Source organism: Musa acuminata, chromosome BXJ1-4 (assembly GCF_036884655.1).
Source record: "Musa acuminata AAA Group cultivar baxijiao chromosome BXJ1-4, Cavendish_Baxijiao_AAA, whole genome shotgun sequence".
Taxonomy (NCBI): Eukaryota; Viridiplantae; Streptophyta; class Magnoliopsida; order Zingiberales; family Musaceae; genus Musa; species Musa acuminata.
In genome coordinates this window covers 40903294-40920797 of record NC_088330.1, presented here as the reverse complement: position 1 = coordinate 40920797, position 17504 = coordinate 40903294, and the positions used below count along the sequence as shown (strand labels likewise).

General features: G+C 39.4%; 4 protein-coding genes across 6 annotated transcripts; 1 reads left to right on the top strand and 3 right to left on the bottom strand.

Moving 5' to 3' along the window:
* Positions 1 to 1025: 1025 nt before the first annotated feature.
* On the bottom strand, positions 1026 to 3896 carry LOC103982653 (uncharacterized). The gene is made up of 2 exons (XM_009399637.3): positions 3683 to 3896; positions 1026 to 3196 (listed from the first exon to the last, which is right to left on the bottom strand). Exon 2 carries the CDS (start codon positions 3001 to 3003, stop codon positions 1222 to 1224), a length of 1782 nt encoding a protein of 593 aa, XP_009397912.1. The 5' UTR covers positions 3004 to 3196; positions 3683 to 3896; the 3' UTR covers positions 1026 to 1221.
* A 1706-nt stretch (positions 3897 to 5602) lies between these two features.
* LOC135672639 (uncharacterized) lies at positions 5603 to 6343 on the bottom strand. The gene is made up of 2 exons (XM_065181136.1): positions 6094 to 6343; positions 5603 to 6012 (listed from the first exon to the last, which is right to left on the bottom strand). The coding sequence occupies exons 1-2, from the start codon at positions 6196 to 6198 to the stop codon at positions 5788 to 5790; spliced, it is 330 nt and encodes a 109-aa protein (XP_065037208.1). The 5' UTR covers positions 6199 to 6343; the 3' UTR covers positions 5603 to 5787.
* A 1280-nt stretch (positions 6344 to 7623) lies between these two features.
* On the top strand, positions 7624 to 9757 carry LOC135670113 (probable cinnamyl alcohol dehydrogenase 1). The gene is made up of 7 exons (XM_065178639.1): positions 7624 to 7748; positions 7982 to 8081; positions 8200 to 8313; positions 8439 to 8669; positions 8752 to 9037; positions 9111 to 9261; positions 9344 to 9757. Exons 2-7 carry the CDS (start codon positions 7993 to 7995, stop codon positions 9538 to 9540), a joined length of 1068 nt encoding a protein of 355 aa, XP_065034711.1. The 5' UTR covers positions 7624 to 7748; positions 7982 to 7992; the 3' UTR covers positions 9541 to 9757.
* Positions 9734 to 13850, bottom strand: LOC135580931 (uncharacterized calcium-binding protein At1g02270-like). 3 transcript variants are annotated; one of them, XM_065178636.1, is made up of 10 exons: positions 13578 to 13850; positions 13396 to 13500; positions 13200 to 13305; positions 11838 to 12058; positions 11674 to 11750; positions 11487 to 11601; positions 11262 to 11387; positions 10610 to 10720; positions 10426 to 10533; positions 9734 to 10136 (listed from the first exon to the last, which is right to left on the bottom strand). In XM_065178636.1, the coding sequence occupies exons 1-10, from the start codon at positions 13668 to 13670 to the stop codon at positions 9897 to 9899; spliced, it is 1302 nt and encodes a 433-aa protein (XP_065034708.1). In that variant the 5' UTR covers positions 13671 to 13850; the 3' UTR covers positions 9734 to 9896. The 3 variants fall into 3 exon arrangements, with proteins under 3 accessions (XP_065034708.1, XP_065034710.1, XP_065034709.1); XM_065178638.1 differs by having other exon boundaries at positions 13396 to 13494; positions 13596 to 13850; XM_065178637.1 differs by having other exon boundaries at positions 13596 to 13848.
* Between the last annotated feature and the right edge of the window lie 3654 nt (positions 13851 to 17504).

Sequence of the window (17504 nt, the reverse complement as noted above, 5' to 3'; positions counted from 1 at the left end):
AGATGAAGATGACCCACCAAATATTGGGGTGAAATATGTCATGATGGCATTCTCACCTAAGCTAAACCAGTAACAAATAAAGCATACTGTTCATTGTTTGAGAGAACAGAAACAGAGAAAGAAAGAAAACAACCCACCATTTGTCATTTGCATCATCAAGTTGGTCAAGGTAAAAGTTCATATTTTCATTACTTACTAAAATGCATTCCATTTCATTAGGACATTGTTTTGTACTGGAAGAAAAGTCATGCTTGACCCCTCACCATGGCCCATGTCAGAAAGTTTGATCTAATATGACTGACTCACTAATCTGATTGATCAAATGAACCATTAGATGACCTCTTGCTAACACAGTAATCATTACTTACAGCCTTACCAGCAGTAGATTCCATCTTTATTAAACTCATATCCTGGAAAAGTAATGTCCATAACTTTCAACAGAAATCACCATATCACTCTTCAATTCCTACAAGATCTGCCTACACTAGATGAGGTCCACATGGGAAGAAAAGCTCACCTGGAATTGTTTTAGGGCATCACGTATCATTCTTTTATGGCATCTTTTCACACAAATATAAGAAAAGAGGAAAAGAAACTGAATATTTGAGCTGGATATGCCACTTAAATAACAAAAAAAATCTGATTAAGAAGGAGCAAACATGTAAAATTTATAGTTGCCAGCAATGTAGTTTTTCAATCCCCATCGAGCATGATATGCATCCCTGCCCTTCCCACTTATTGAAGTATTATTAAGAGTCAGACACTGAATTGGAGAATAACAAATAGAAAGAAACGAAAGGAAGCATGCGACAAGGTCCAGGACCCGTCAAATGTACAAGCAGAAGACAACTGCAACAGTAAAGGTTTTCACAGAAGTGCAAAGCTCTATGCTAACAAAACATTTTGGTCAAGTGCAAACAACAGATGGAGAGCAAAACTTCTCAAAGTCTACGCTGAATTGCATAGAAAAACAAACACAAAGAAACAAAAGGAAGCATGCTACTAGGTACATGGTCCATCGAATGTATAAAAGATGACAACCGAAACAACACATTTTCTCATGAAATGTAAAGTTATATGCTTCCATCAAACAAACGGGACCAAAGAAAGCAACAAGATCAATTGGAAGAGACTTCTATACTACGATACAACAATGCTATTACTTCCACAGCAAATATCAGGACAGAAGATACCATGACTAAAACAGGATGAGTCAGTCTATCAGACTTGCAATGTGCATTTCTTTTGAGAATGCCCTAATAGATGACACCGACCACACTGAACTACACGCTTTGGACGTTTTAAACTCTCCATCCGAAGAACCTTCTTTTTGGGACGACCAGGCGGCCGACGAGTTTTAGGTGGTCGTATGATGATATCTGATTTGCCACTGCCACTTTCCATGCCCTCTGTTGATACTTTCCAAAGATTTCTATCTGGAATTGGATATATCGTTTGTGAATAGACCTCACGGTACTTCTGGACGCTGAAGCATTCCTGAGCATACAACCGTACATCTTCACCACAAGACAAAAGTGCAGCAGCAGCATGTGCACAAGGTATACCATATATTTGCCAGCGACGGCATGAGCAAGACCGTGACTGTATATCAACAATATTAGTTCGCTCAGTTGATACGATTTCAAATTCCACTTTATTCGCTCGGAGAACTTGATAACATAGTGAATCAGCATTAGCTTCTGAAATGTGCTTTTCAGCAGAAGGCACAAGGACTGAGGTCATTGACAAACCAATAAGGCGACGGTCATTAAACCAAGAGGTTAGTTGGTTGCGGATGTGTTCCATCATTTGCACTACAGGAAGTTCATGGCCATCAAGCGCCCAATTATACAGAACTTCAGTGATACCCAATGTGAAGTGGCCATAACGAACCCCTTCAAAGTATGCAACTGCCCAAAGGCTAGGAGGAAAACGTTGGAACCAGGGCCTGACATCCTGAACTTCCATCATTTCATTTACTATGGACTCAAATTCAGCTGTCGTAAGGGCATAAACAGCGTTCCAGAAGAGATTAACTAGCTTTGAGTTTTTGAACTCATCACGGAAGCTCTCGCTTACATGGCGCAGGCAAAATCCATGAGAAGCATTTGGGAAATTGTATTCAACAGCTTGTACAATGCCTTGATTCCTATCGGACAATATCGTCAACATAGGCATCTTATCTGTATTGACTCCAAATAGCTTACGCAGTTCTGTTACAAACCACATCCAATTATCATCACTTTCTATATCCACAATAGCAAATGCCAATGGGAATAACATATCATCAGCGTCAACAGCTGAGGCACAAAGCAAGGTCCCTAGATATTTTCCTTTAAGATGTGCCCTGTCAAGTTCCAACAACGGCCGACATGCATAAAGAAAACCATAAATCGATGCACGGTATGAAATGAACAAACGATGGAAGCAGTTCTCTTGGCCTGTAGCATAAACTAATGCAATACTTCCAGGATTACTTTTTCGAATTTGCTCACAGTATGCAGGAAGAAGGCGGTATCCATCCTCTAGAGTGCCATGAAGGGCAGCTAGGCTACGCTCTTTCCCTCGCCATGCTTGCATATAAGATACAGCAACTCCATGTTGCTCGCGAATATCCTGCAATATCTCCTTCGGTTTATACTGTGGATTATCTCTTACCCGAGCCTCGACGGATCTTGCAACCCAGCCGACTGTGGCTTGCTGGTGATGGAGGTTGCGAACTCCTTCACACGTGTGCTCGCCATGTAAGGTCCTGATCGAGAATGTCGGCACACCTGGGCATTTAGCCACATGGACTCGCCATGGGCATCCTTCCTTTGAGCACTTAGCTATAAACCGACTGCGATCAGATTTAACAATCCGAAGCTCGAAATGTAAAGCTATTGCAATATCTTTTAGCGTCCTCCTGCAAGTTTCCACATCAGGAAACTCTTGACCAATAACCAAGGAGTGGTCCGTAGCGACTAGACTGTGATCCTGATGGACTACAGAAAGGCCAGCCATAGGAAGGCAACTACTATTTATGTTCTTCTTCTCATCCAGCAAAACATGCAATCTATTCTTCAGAGTAAAACCACGACCGTAGTTGGAGGCCACTAATTCAATTCTTCATAAAAGCAACCCATAACTCAATGTTGCTTCACTTGAACCGATTAGCTGCAATCATCTAATCTCCAAGACTGGAAACAGGAAAGGCCTGCGGATAGTGGAAGTACCATAACGAGGATCAAAGAAACGAGAACGAAGTGGTAAACAAAAGAAACTACTTTGACCTGAAAAACTTAAATACAAACACTAAAAGTTTGATCAATCAATTCGTTTGGTCTTTATTTATCCTTACGCTAACGGGTAGCTAAGAATACGAAATTTGGTTTGATGAAGGAAATTACCAAGAAAATATAACTCGGGAAGAGAAATCAAGCTCGCAATAGAACTAACAAGAACTATCAGGAACTGGAAGAAAACGTTTTTGATTCAGAATCCAGGAATGCGCATCAAAGCCTCGAACAAAACCGCATAGCCTTCGGATCAAATACGGAACAGCTTACAACTTTATAACCGGAAACCAAACTAAATCGTACCAAACACGCGAATTATGGAACACAAGGACCGTTCAGCCGAAACCAGAATCATAGGCCCTAACCACAGACGCAAGAAAATAAAACCCTAGAAACCGGCATACCAATCGAATGGGAGTTCCAGGTCGTCCGACGAGGCAAACTTTTGAGGCAAAAACCCGTAGAGAACCGTCCCACGACGAATCGATAAAGATCCAGCGTCCGATTGTGGCCGCCGACGAGCACTCGAAACGCCGGCTCGACAAGCGAGACGGGGAAGGGGGAGGGGTGGGGGAGGGGCCCGAATGGGGCAAAAATGGTCGAGGATCGAGTTCTCGGCCCTCGGTTTCCTGAAATGACCTTAAACGCCGCATCATATTACTTGTATAGGTGACCAACTAACGGAGCACCTGAACCGGATCCTCTGCTCGGTCCGGTTCGATTCCGAATTGACGTAACCCATCCCGGTCCAATGTCGGGCAGCTTCATGCTCATAATTCAGTCATTGAAATCAAGAAAATTATTAATTATAAAATAAATATATATAATAAATTAACATCTTATGTACACAATTAGGTTTGATGTGGTAAAACGTACGTACACTATGGGAAAGTCTCCGAGTTAGCCGAAGCTTATTACATAGTTTAATTGGAAGTGAAATAAGTCCAAATAAATCCCGCATGGTTTGACCATGCAATTGCAAAATTATGCTCTATTGAGATTAAATTAGTCGATGACTTATAGTAATCACATATCTGTTCTCTTTTGGTGCCATATTATTTTGAAATTGATCACACATCAGCTTGATCAAAATCGGGTCAGTTTAGCCGATGGATTAGAATATACTTTTTGATAAAATTTGAAAGTAATAATTATATATATTATGAATATTATTGTTAAAACATATTCTCGTTGTCCAACATGTTGAGTTGCTAAGCAAATTTCAATTGACGCTTAAGATGTCAAGAGATAAATTATACAAGACTGCTTAAGCTAGTCAAGATATAGAAGCATATAGTAAAAATGTGCTTAAGCAAATTTCATTCTATTAATTATAATATAGTAAAAATGGATAATAAAGAGGGTAATAAACCAACAGACAAATTGAGAGAATAAAAGAGTAGTCGAATAATAATTATACTAAGTAAAAGTTATGGAAAGGTCACTAATCACGTCTTCGATTCCAACCTTACAAAGTTATAATTAAGTAATTAAACTATGATATTTTAGTCTCTAATCACACATGAGTCAACTCTCATGGGCTGCAGCTCTTGGGCCACGTCGCATGGCGCAAACGAAATATTAGGTTAGCCGACTGCCTCTTTTGTTAGTGTATCAAAATGTTGGCGGCAGTTCCAATTTTGCCGCCAGGCGAGGCAATTTGATGGGATCTCTCACCCATCGTCTTTCTTTTCCACATCGCTTAACCCTTCCATTTCGATCGCGTTTCCTAGCTGGAGTTCGCTTTCGTGACTTCGGCCTGCTAGCAGAAGATTAGAAAGAAGAAGGGATGGCGAGTTCATGGTAGCCCTGTTCTTGATGACGCCATCTTCCAAAGGAAAGAAGAACGAGAGCATTCCAGTTCGATTCATCAACCGAGGGAGGCAAAGGGGCAAAAGAACCCAAATTTGATGTTCCTTCAGGTAGCTCTCCTGTTCTTGCTGATGCAATCTTCCGGCAATGGAAGCACATTATTCCAGTTAGAATCATCTGCCGACGGAGGCAAAGGGCCCAAAAAAACACCCAATTTTGAGTAGCCCTGTTCTTGATGATGAGGTTTTCCGGCAATTCGAGGTTCCTCCCGAAGGAATGGATCATGTGGAGGGAGACCACCGACCGCAGTGGAAGCAGCTGATTCCAGTTAGAATTATCATTTCAAGTACGTGTGGCTTCCATCTAATAATCTTCTGTTGCTTACACGAATTGTTCCTATGCAACAATACATTGGTCTTCTTTGTTGTTTCTTGCAAATTTTGGTTCTTTGGGAAAATTGAACTGCTTTCTCAATCTCGTTTTCTCGAGAGTATGAGGTAGAATTCTTTACGATTAGCCTTTCATTCATCAAATTATTCAGGTAATCATTCTGCCATCTAATGAAGTCAGATCGAAGTCGTATGTTGGAAATCAACTCATGTTGGAATGGAGCAATGTAAGTGACACAAGGCAACATCTCATTCTGGTTTAGTTCAATGGACGCGTTGCCGCGACACACATCTCTTCCAGCTTTCGATCACTGTAAGGGACGCTCCTCAGCCGCAACAGGCTTCTCCTTCTCAGCTTTATGAGTCACCCATTCTTCTTCCGCGACTGGTTTCAGCTCGCTGATCCCCGGATGGAGCTCTTCAGCCGCGGCAGCAGTAGCGGTCGAGCTCTCGCCGGCCGGCTCAGAGAGGTCGACCAGCGGCGTTTCCTTGCTCTCCTCGACCTCGACGCTCTCAGACTTAGCCTGCACATTCTGAAATCAAGGACATAATTCTGATATCGTTCGTCGAGAATATGCATGCAGGTAAGGTGCTCGAGGAAAGTACAAGCTTACCTCAGGGGGAGCAGGCTCGGCCGTGGATGGGTTCTCGGCTGCGGCAGGGCCGTCGGGGTTTCTGGGGCCATTTATCTCCTGAGGTTTGCTCGCACAGCCACCCATCGAGCCTTGTGCAGCAGAAACCTTACGGAGAGGAAGAACAGGTGAACAGAGAGTCCCAAAAGCTTCCTTATATGAAGGATAGAGGAGTATTGGGTGTGTTCTTGTCCAAGTTTAGAAGAGGGATTCATTTGGTGGTTGTTTCCGGAGCCCTTTTAAATGGGCAAATCCTTCTCCGCCAACCTCGAGCTTTCAGGGGAAACCAGCGGTCAGCGTTGACGACAGTTTGTGGAAGTTGGTTTCCCGGGAGAAAAAGGCGGGAGAGGCTTCATGATCACCTCGAAACCGTCCATCCTATCATAGCTATTCATCTGGACCGTCCGCAAATGATTAGTATCAAAGAATCCGTATGATCGACCAACATGGGTGGCTGAGATTAAAAGTTATTATAGGATGGATGATCCAATGAGTTATCTCGAAATGGAGTCCACAAGCATTCCTATAATTATGTTATGAAATTTCTGCTAAATGGAAATTATGCAAAATATACCTAATTATATTTTTCTTGCAAATAAGCAAATACATGCAAAATTATAATATCAAAAGTTTTTATTTGAAGCTTCTGAGTTTAAAATTTCAATTTGTGAATTATATTTTTAATTTAATTTATTATATTATTATCAATTTTAATCATCAGCTTGATCTGACTCACTTTTTAGAGAAAAATATATTTTTTTTATTCCCAAACTAAGGGGAACAAAAAAATCTTCTTAACATGAAAATTTGGGTGCGGATGATCTGATGTGACAAAAATATATTTTATATGCAAAGATTTATTGTATCATGCTTGATTGGAAAGCATTTTTGTTAGTATATGATACTGAGGTGACAAAAACGGTTGATATGTTTTGGCAGGATCAAAGGTGAAACCTAACGCCCGCGCATAGATCAAAATGCCACGTATTTTTGAAGAAAAAATCCTTAATAATGATATCGAGAATCTATTAGTCGAGTGATCCACAACGACTGTTCCATGCATCTCTTGGTCAAAAAGGGTTGAGGACTTTCGGATCAGCGATGACGCATCCGATTACGTCTCTCTTCCAATCGATGAAATCTAAGCTGCGGCCTCATGGATCACTGATGACGTCCTTTCTTGTCGTCCATGAAAGAAAGTGAGCACCAAAGTCCATCTTCTCCTGGTTTACGGTGAAAGAATGCTCTCTTCCGTGTAATGAAAGAGCCATTCTTAGGTGGGTTGAATCACACGTCTGAAAACTCCATTCGCTTTTCGCAATCACCCCCATTCCACTGACAGAGTCATTATAAGGAGAAGCAGATTTAGGATATGATTTGGCCAAAAGATTTCAGTGGTACAGATAAACACCGTGCTTCATCTTTTTCTTGTTCATCCAATATATTTAATGCTAGACAAAGACATGTTAAGACTAAACGCTTAACTGAGATTTTTCGGGGTAGTTGGGAGGTTTGGAGGTCGCATGCAGGACAGGGTTTATTCAACCCCGTTGGGAGTGTAAAAGAGGGCAAGCTGCACCCACTTCTTCATCATCATCATCATCAACAGCAGCAGCAGCAGCAGCAGGATTCAACAGGTCGATTACTAGTGTTCTTTTCTGGCATCTCTCCTCTTCTCTTCTCTGTCCACTTCCAATCTTATCTGATGTTTTCATGTTAGAGAAGCACAGTTTCTTATGCAACTTACACCTTCTATTTTCCCTCATAACTCGGAATTAATGGAGAGGACAATTGATGGCATATTATTCTCAGTAAAGGCACTATTTTGCGGTACAAGCATGTAAACGAGTACTATGGCTGGAGTGTGCAGGTATTCTAGCAATGGCTGGTGAAGCTGGGACAGGAGACTGTCTTGCTTGGGCAGCAAGGGATGCATCTGGAACTCTTTTCCCCTATAGGTTCACACGCAGGTGTGCTTAATATGATCAAACTTGCTTTGTTCTTTTGTGTCTTTCTCACTTGCTTTTAACTCTCATCTCATTGTTTTTAATGCAACACTGATTAGGGTTCGCCCTAAATGTTCTGCAGAGCTCTTAGAGGAGACGATGTTTCTCTGAGAATTACACACTGTGGAGTTTGTTATGCCGATGTTCTTTGGACTAGAAATAAGATTGGAGACTCCAAGTATCCATTGGTGCCCGGGTGAGCTCTTCTTCTGAACTTGAAGTATATTGTTTACAGACAAAGCCATACAAATTGGATCCATTTTCGCAGTCTATGCTCGTCAATTCTACCACTAAATCATGCCAATGCTTGCAACATATCAGGCACGAGATTGTTGGCGTTGTCACAGCAACTGGTTCTGGCGTTAAAGACTTGAGGGCCGGCGATCATGTTGGAGTTGGGACTTACGTGAATTCATGCAGGGAATGCGTGTATTGCAATGAATTCTGTGAAGTCTTTTGCTCCAAAGGAGCAACCTTTACGTTCAATGGCATGGATTCAGATGGCACGGTCACAAAGGGGGGTTATTCCAGCTACATCGTGGTGCATGAGAGGCAAGTCATGTTCCATGAGCTCGGTTTACAGGTCTGTGGTTTCTCCATGAACTCAGGTGATCTGTTGGGTTTCATTCCACAGGTACTGCTACAAGATACCTGATGGCTATCCCCCAGATAGGGCTGCTCCTCTGCTATGTGCAGGGATCACAGTGTATTCTCCCATGATGCGGCACAGGATGAACCAACCTGGGAAATCTCTTGGGGTCATTGGATTGGGTGGCCTCGGCCACTTGGCTGTGAAGTTTGGGAAAGCTTTCGGCTTGCAGGTTACAGTCTTCAGCACCAGCGTGTCCAAGAAAGGGGAAGCTCTAGATCTTCTTGGAGCTGACAAGTTCGTGATCTCGTCCAACAAGCAGGAAATGGAGGTACAGAACCAACAGACTAAATCCCAAGCAAACATGGATCCTAGTACTGCATTCTGATCCATCTTGTTTGCAGTCTTTGGCGAAGAGTTTGGACTTCATAATCGATACTGCTTCTGGAGCTCACCCTTTCGATCCTTACATGTCGCTCCTAAAGGTTCATGGGGTCCTGGTCCTTGTAGGATTCCCCGGCGAAGTGCGATTGAGTCCTCTAAGCCTTCTTCATGGTCGTCGTCTTCTTCTTCATCAGTATCGTCTTTGCATTGACCATGTTCATGCATGCTGATCGAACTTCTACGCTTGTTGCAGGTGCCAAAACCATATCTGGGAGTGCCACAGGGGGCACCAAAGAGACACAAGAAATGCTAGACTTCTGTGCAGCAAACAAAGTATACCCGGAAATCGAAGTGATTAAGATTCAAGACATAAATGAGGCACTCGACAGGCTCGTCAACAAAGATGTGAAGTACCGCTTCGTGATCGACATTGCAAACTCTCTCGACTAGCTCGATCTAGCAGCTTGAGCTTGCGTTCATCGCCTTGTGCTTGATATGATATAACAGAGCACTGCATGTTTCGTGGAAGATGTGACTTCTTGTTAATGGTGTCATTGTATCTTCCCGAGTCTGTCAAAGTCAACACAACAGGCAATCATATGGACATATCGTGATACATTTCAAGCTAAAACACACGTTCAAATCAAATGGAATTCCAAGCTTGCAATTTTTGTATCCATGACATTGATCACTATCAGATGCTATACATAATGGGTCGATAGATAGGGTAGAGCTTTGCATACATATAGATTACCCACGGATTAACAAAAACTCAGATTTGTCATGACAAACTTTTTCCTACCGCTTCAACTCGGACTATAAGACATTCTCACAGGAGAAAACACAACAGTCAATGGTGCATGATCTGACAGAGAGTAGTCTTCTGGCCACATTCCCTTCTCGACTTCCGGTGGAAAAAGAACTGCATCTTTTACTCTGAAACCAAAGGCCTGGTGCTTCCCTATGCTCGTTGCTGATCCTCGCTCGGTCCCTTGCCCTAAAATCTCGTTTGGATGCTCCGACCATTTTAGACTCCAAATTCGCTTCTGAAAAGCATTTAATTCATGAAGCTAGGATAAGTTACAAGAAATAAAAGGTCAATGGTCTAAAAGGTAGATTCATGTAACCATCTTTATAGCAAAACATTAAAGACAAATTAATAAAAAACATCATCTTTAATGAAAATTATGTTGAGAATCTGAAAACAAAACACTATCTGTGCCCAACCACGCACTCCCTTAATCATTTCCACTTAATAAAAGATGCATGATGTTCTTACAAGTATACCTCCTTAAAAAATGTAGGCATAAGACACATTACAGGCTTGAAGTTTACCATAAATTCTTCATAGTTGACAACACCATCCCCATCAATGTCAGCTTGAAACCATAAATCTTTTGCATCTTCGGGACCAAGACCGTCAAGCTGGCTAGTTATGCCTAACTGCATTAATTCAACACATCAGACTATCCTTTTATGATTTCAAAAGGTCTCTTACTCTTATCTGAAAAACTGCTACCTGGTGGAGTGCTTGACAGAAACCCGAGTAGATAATATAATCACCAAGATTGTCAGCCTTTAGGAATGCAAATGCATCATCATTTGTAAGAGAAGCTGCTTGCAGAAGATACTGAAACAACGAACTACAAAATGTTAGCACAATCCCAATAAGATAAAAAATTTCAAAGTAGAAAACCTAAAAAAGAAGGCCCATTCACTTTGTAAGCAACAGAATGTTTTTAGAATTCCTGCAGAAAATGCGAAGGTACAACATATAATGATTTATAACTCAATAGAATATGAAACAAGATCTCCAATATAAATCCACTTAAAATACAATAAAAACCACAAATCCAATTTAAATTCCACTCCTAAACACCCATCCTCTTCCTCTTATCCATCAGCAAAGATACAAAGTACACGTATATTTAGGCAGCAAAATATACTTGAGATGGATAGTGTTTTACATGTTACTGAATCACAAAAAATCTCTTTCTTGACAGTTAATCAATTGACAATTCCTAATGTCTATGACTCTATAATTATATCTTTTAGCTATTATTAGTAAGTTGAAAAATTTTAGTATGTATGATGGAAAAATGCACCTCAAGAGTTTCAGGAAATAAAAAGAGACAAAGATGATGTATGAAAATTTCAAACATAGTCTTCACCTTAATAATGCCAAATACTGCTTCACTCCAGCTAGTTCGAAGGGGCTTCCTATACATGTTTGGATTCAAAAGCCATATAAAATCAACCCCACAGATGTTCCCACGGTGATTACGGTGGCTAACCCACTGCAAGAGAAAAAAAAGCGGGAAATGTAAAATTGCATAAGAAATTAATGCTCTTAGCATCAAACTAGCATGATGCATGTCTAAAAACTTAAAGATTACCTTGTGGCAATCTGCATCACTGTCAGTATAGTGGTGAGCTGTATCATATGATGATACAAACCCTTGAGACCGAAGAAACTTATAAACATGACCACGTTTGCTTCCGTTCCAGTCTCTGAACAATATAAATGAAGATGAGGAAATTTGGTTTGACTAAAAAATTTATAAGGAAATGAGTGGTACTCACCCACAGAGTACAATAGGCATGGGACTAAGATTGTGCTCCTTCTGGTATGTTTCTATGTAAAGAAGGATCTTATACACCTATCAATTATAACAACAAGGTAAGGTCCCAGACAGGGTTCCAATGGATGTACCAAATAAAAAAGAGTTCGGAACAAGTTGGTGTACCTGTTGCAAACGAACTATACACAGGCTAGAGTCATGAGGAAATAACAAATGGGTATTCACAATGATAATCTGTGCATGAATGTTGCTATTAGGTCCTTGCAATACAGGAACAACTGATTCGACATGTAATAGCTGAGCAACACGGTCCCCAAAATCATTAAAGAGCAACTCTCGATAGTTTATAATCCTAAAATGGTCTCTACGAACAGCTGTGAGAAGGCCTGTATGCAAATGCGTGCAATAATTGTAAGTGGAATGCATTAGCAAGTAGTATAAATTAAAGTAAGAATATATTTCATTTAGTTGTAAAACAAATGAATAACTTGGTCATTTTGCATTATTGTATTTAGAGTTCATTAATTTTCAAGATGTTTCCATCTTTTACTATGAAGCATCTGTGTCTCCAAAATGCATTGGAAAAACTGAAACATAATTTAAGCAACCAAAGTTGAGAAGTGCAAATGAGAACTGATAAAGTTACTTTTTTACAGAGATGTTGAATGAAACTTTTAACTGAAGATAAACATACACTGAAACCAACTTCATGCTAACTCTCAACCATCAGAAAACAAACACAACCTTGAACAAACTGCATGGCCACTCTTAGTTTCACTGAGTTTCAACATTTAGTGTGACAGTTGTTTAAACCAATGAAGTGTAATTGATGATGGGTTAGAAGAAAAAAGGTATAGATTTCTCGATGACCAATTTGCAAAAGTGAAAGTGAATCCAGTCTACCTCCTCAAAAAGTACATGTTTCAGAAGCAACCTGCAATGCCAGTAAACATTTCAAATTTACTTTATTACGATGAAGAATCATAGTATATTGACTGTTGATGCAACTATTATTGACTGCCAAGTATCAACACTTTATTATCGACCAGGACCGAGACTTCCAATATTAAGTGATAGAAGGACTAGAAAACAGATCGCGCAAGGGAAAAAAAAATTGGCAATACATTTAAGTGGAGGTGAATTGGTTTAACTTAGGAAAAACATGTAATTTCCTTTGTTATGCGTAGAACCCCACCACCTAAAATATCAATCAACCAGCACAAAGGTCTGTATTGTAAAAAATTCACAATATACATCAAATTTATGACAATCGGCGGCAATGCACTGATCTTCCAAACATCAAAACAACTACAAGATATATATTTAAACAGTTCTTTCCACACAAAAAGTGTGTATCTGAACAAACAAAAAAAAATCAATTCAAGTGAAAAGGAATAAACATATTTCTTCCGTGAAGGGAAAAAGACTAAATTTTCAAGGAACATAAAGGTCTCTCTAATGGAGGCGGTTGACAGAACAATGTGGGTGTGCAATCAATAGTGTTAAGGAAATAAAAAGAGAACACACCATCACCACGATTGTTGGTCCGAGCAAGCTTGAAACTGATATAACCCGCACCGCCAAGCCTTTTCTCATACATGTCAACGAGCTCCTCATTCCCCAACCAAACCTCCTACAAAGATCCAAACATATCATCGCTGACCACGTTAGAACCCTAAGACCCCTGCATCGAGAACGAAACCACAAGGGCTAAAGATCTCGCCTGCAGGCAAATGACGGAGGACCGATCTCCCAAAAGTCGGTCGATGATGCTCTGGTTCCTACTCTGCCAGTACGCCCTGTATTGGCTCTCCCGGCAACTCTGGTCCTACCATAGCAACAAAAGAATCCTTAATCAAAGAGGCCCAAGCAAAACCAATCAGAATCGGACCTAAATCGACCGACCAGATTCACGCAGCCCACCTTCTCGCTGAGGCGCTTGTAGATGGGCGCGAAAATGTTGAAGGTGGTACAAGAAACGCAGCGCTCCGAGATCATCCTACGAGAGAAGGCAAGAGAGATCTAGAGGGAGGAAGACGATCGCTGTTAGTGGCTGTACTGGGGATTTATAGAACGACGAAGACGAAGCCACGGGCGGAGGGGAGAGGAAGAGGAAGGGGTGCGAGTGACCGCCTCAACCGGTTGCGCCGTAAGGCGGCTTGCTTGGGTCTCGGAGGTGGTAACCGCGAATACCCGGTCTCTGGTACCGGTGGTCGATCCGCGCGGGGATATGCTGGTAAGTTGATAATCTCAGCCGTCGGATTTGTGCACTTCCGCACTGTAGCGCATCTGATGATGAGCCTCTCCACCGTTGGATTTACAATGGGGTCCGCAGAATCTATTGTGATGGGAGAAAATGATATCTTGGCACATATTCTATTATTAGCTATTGAAATTCCAACGCATGGCAGATATTCTTTCTTTAATTTAAAAAGCTCATAATAGTAAAAATAAAAATATGGTATTGAATCCAACATTTAAGGTGAAAAAATTACTTTGAATACCAATCAAAAAATATTTAAAAGATTTATATGCAAAAAATTAAAATTATATTTAATGATATAATAAAATATAAGAAATAATATTTTTCTCCCTGAGTCGCACTACTCAAAAAGCATATTCTTTTGTATCATCTCATACTAAAATGGGGATGCCTGAGTTATATAAAAAATATTATTTAATATTAATTTGATGATAGTGTAAGAAATCGATTTATCAGAATCTATAGATTGGGTTCAAAACTTCATTTAACAAAATTTTATATCTCAAATATTGATATGGCAATTATATATCAAACCCATTTAATAAGATTTGAGAGTTTGATTTCATCCGATAAATTTTTAAATATATTAATTAATTTAGTTGATAAAAATTTAATGGTTGACAATTGTATTTTCGTCAATTTATAAAAAAATAAAAATATGGGAGAATTCTAAAAAAAAACCTATAGCTTTAGTTTTTTCTTGTAGAGTATTTCAATTTTAAAAATTATCCAAACAGTATTTTATTTTTTTTAAGGATAATATTAACTTTGAAAACTCGTTTATGTTCACATAAGATTAAATCTGATATAAAACTGATTTAACTTAAACCAATTTTTTATTATAGGATATATTTCCTTATTTCACATTTACTAATCGACGCGACTTATACTATATGATATTTGGTCATTTCATATTTTTTTATTGTTGCTGAAGTATATATCGTAGCCTTTGAGCATTATTAATTTCGTATATCTTTGTGTTTAGGATCGAGTTCTATCACATCTATAAGCATCGAGTTTCACCGACAATATCACTGAGTCATTTGAACTTCTATTTAAGAACTTCTATCACTGAGTCAATGAGAAGCTTCAGAATAGATGGAAAGGAGAAAGGAGATAGGAAGGAGACACACGTCATCAACAAAATGGGTCTTCTTATCCACTTATCCACTTCTTGACGATGATCACAACAAAGAAACACGACAGGAAACTGTTGTGGTGAGAAAGATCTTGAGGTTCACATACAGAAATCAAACAGAATAGACGGAAAGAAGGAGAAAGGAGATAGGTGCCCAATCATCAACTTGCAATACTTGAATCCTTTGATCCTCCTTGTGCAAACAGAAATCAAAGTCTACTGGTGTCAACCTCTGGTATGCCAAAGATAAGGTAGAATTTTCTGATGAACAGCTAAAGATTGCACGAAGAGCATGGTCATGAAAGCTGCCGAATGACTGCATTTTACTACATTTGAAGCTCTCACTAGTCCTTCCATTCCCAACTTTGTGATTGATTATTCCGAAGTATCATATTCCTTCGGATGTTTTAAGATGGGGATTCTTTTAAGTGGATCAACAGTAATATTATGCTTGCATTACCACTCACATTTCAACTGAGTGCATAACTATTGGTCAAACGATATTTTACGGAAAGAAATTTCTAGTATTGATTTTTTATCGGATGACACTCTCATGTTCATTTTTTACTTGGGGTATTCTTTTTTCTTTGACTTAGATAAAAATATCCTCATATTTTTTACTTAAATGATATGATCATATATGGTATTAAAAAATATTTCATTTTATTAATTAATTAGTATACAATTTTTAAAAATAGAAAAAAATAGTACTAATCAACTTAAAATCATTTCATGGTGATTTTAAGATAATTACTTTTTTATTTTTAAAGAATTTTTTGATAATTAATTATCAATTTTTTGAATAGCATATGTAAGTGATCAAGTTATTCTAGAGATTTTTTCTAGAATAAAAAAAATTAATATTAGCGATTTTTTCTAATAAAATACCATTGATCAAATGATTTAGTTTCTTTCTTTTTTTTGGTCTAACTTGTGGGTTAAGAAAGCAAGAAATATTAATTTCCAGGAATGATGGGGAACAATTTGTATTTGAAGCAAGTTGATGATAAGATAATAATCTTAGCATTTGGGAGGTAGTGGATGAACACAAGATATTCCCTCTTATTACTTGATCTCTCCTTCTGCAAACTAGTTTACCTTAGCTTTCAGACAACACGTCTTGGTGGTTATCTGATGGCATCTGACTTCCTTTAATTCTCTTTTTTTCTTCTTCCTTGCCTCTTTACAGAAAAACTTGCTGTCGAATCCAAGTAGAACTAGTCTTCAAGCTACTAAATGACTCAGATAACCATTAAGACACAGACAACAGTCATCTTTAATGGTAGAGAGAGGGAATCAATCATCTTTGTGAAGAGGATTTTGTTCCAAGGAAGAGACAAGAAAATAATTCTTATCATTCTTTCCCTGGTGAGTAAGACCATCTCCCACCAGAATCTAATAAAAGAAATCTTATAGCATGCATGGCATGTTGAGAGAGATTATACCCGGCTGAAGTCGAATGAGGAAGCAAGAGCCACTGGTTTTGAATATATTCCCCTTCCAACTTTCCGACACTTTGGAATCGAACGAGGAAGCAACAGTCACTGGTTTTGAATATATTCCCCTTCTAACTTTCTGACAAATTGCATGGATGGGAACCTTTGAGGGGTTGTTCTTCATACGCCACATATTGGTGATAGATTATATCCTCCAGTGCGGTAGGATACGATCTTGTGAAAAGGATGCATCAGAACCGAGAGATGTACAGCTTAATGCAGAATTCACTCATGAATCTGCTGCTGAACATGAACCTCACATGAAGTGATATAATTGTAGAGTGCGCCTACCATTGCTCCAACTCCGTGCTTCACTGTCATCGAAGTAGCGGTGGAAGAGTGAACACCAGACCCTTGAATGCTCGACTGGGCATAATTCTGACACCCACAGGTTCTAGAGACCCTTGAATGCTGGATGCTTTTCACTTGCACATATTCTAGCTTTTATGCCAGAGTGCAACTAAATGGTCTGTGATGCTCTCATGAGGTTGATACAGCACCTTTAATGCAGCTACCAAGCTGAAACAGTTTGATCATGAGCTATCTACCTAATAACACTGCTATGAGGTTGATACAGTGCTTTAATACAGCTAAAAGTAGTACATATCCAATCATATGCCTCATGGTTGTCCATTATAAGGCAAGATGAGTTATCTATTACTATTTTACCAGTCTTCAAACATCAATCACTATAAGTAGAATATGTAACCTAATATGAAACAAATTTGCAGTAATGCATCTGTTGCCCGGTTCAGAATTCTCATAACATAGGCTGAAGTTTCAAAGATTGATGGTAGTATGAAGTATCATGATTTGCAACAACAACAAAAAATGAAAGACAGTTTTGATGGAATAGAGCTCGGAGAGATGTTGATGCTGATTCATGCATGACCCATCACTGATCATTCTGATTAGTGTTCAACTCAGTCTTCTAT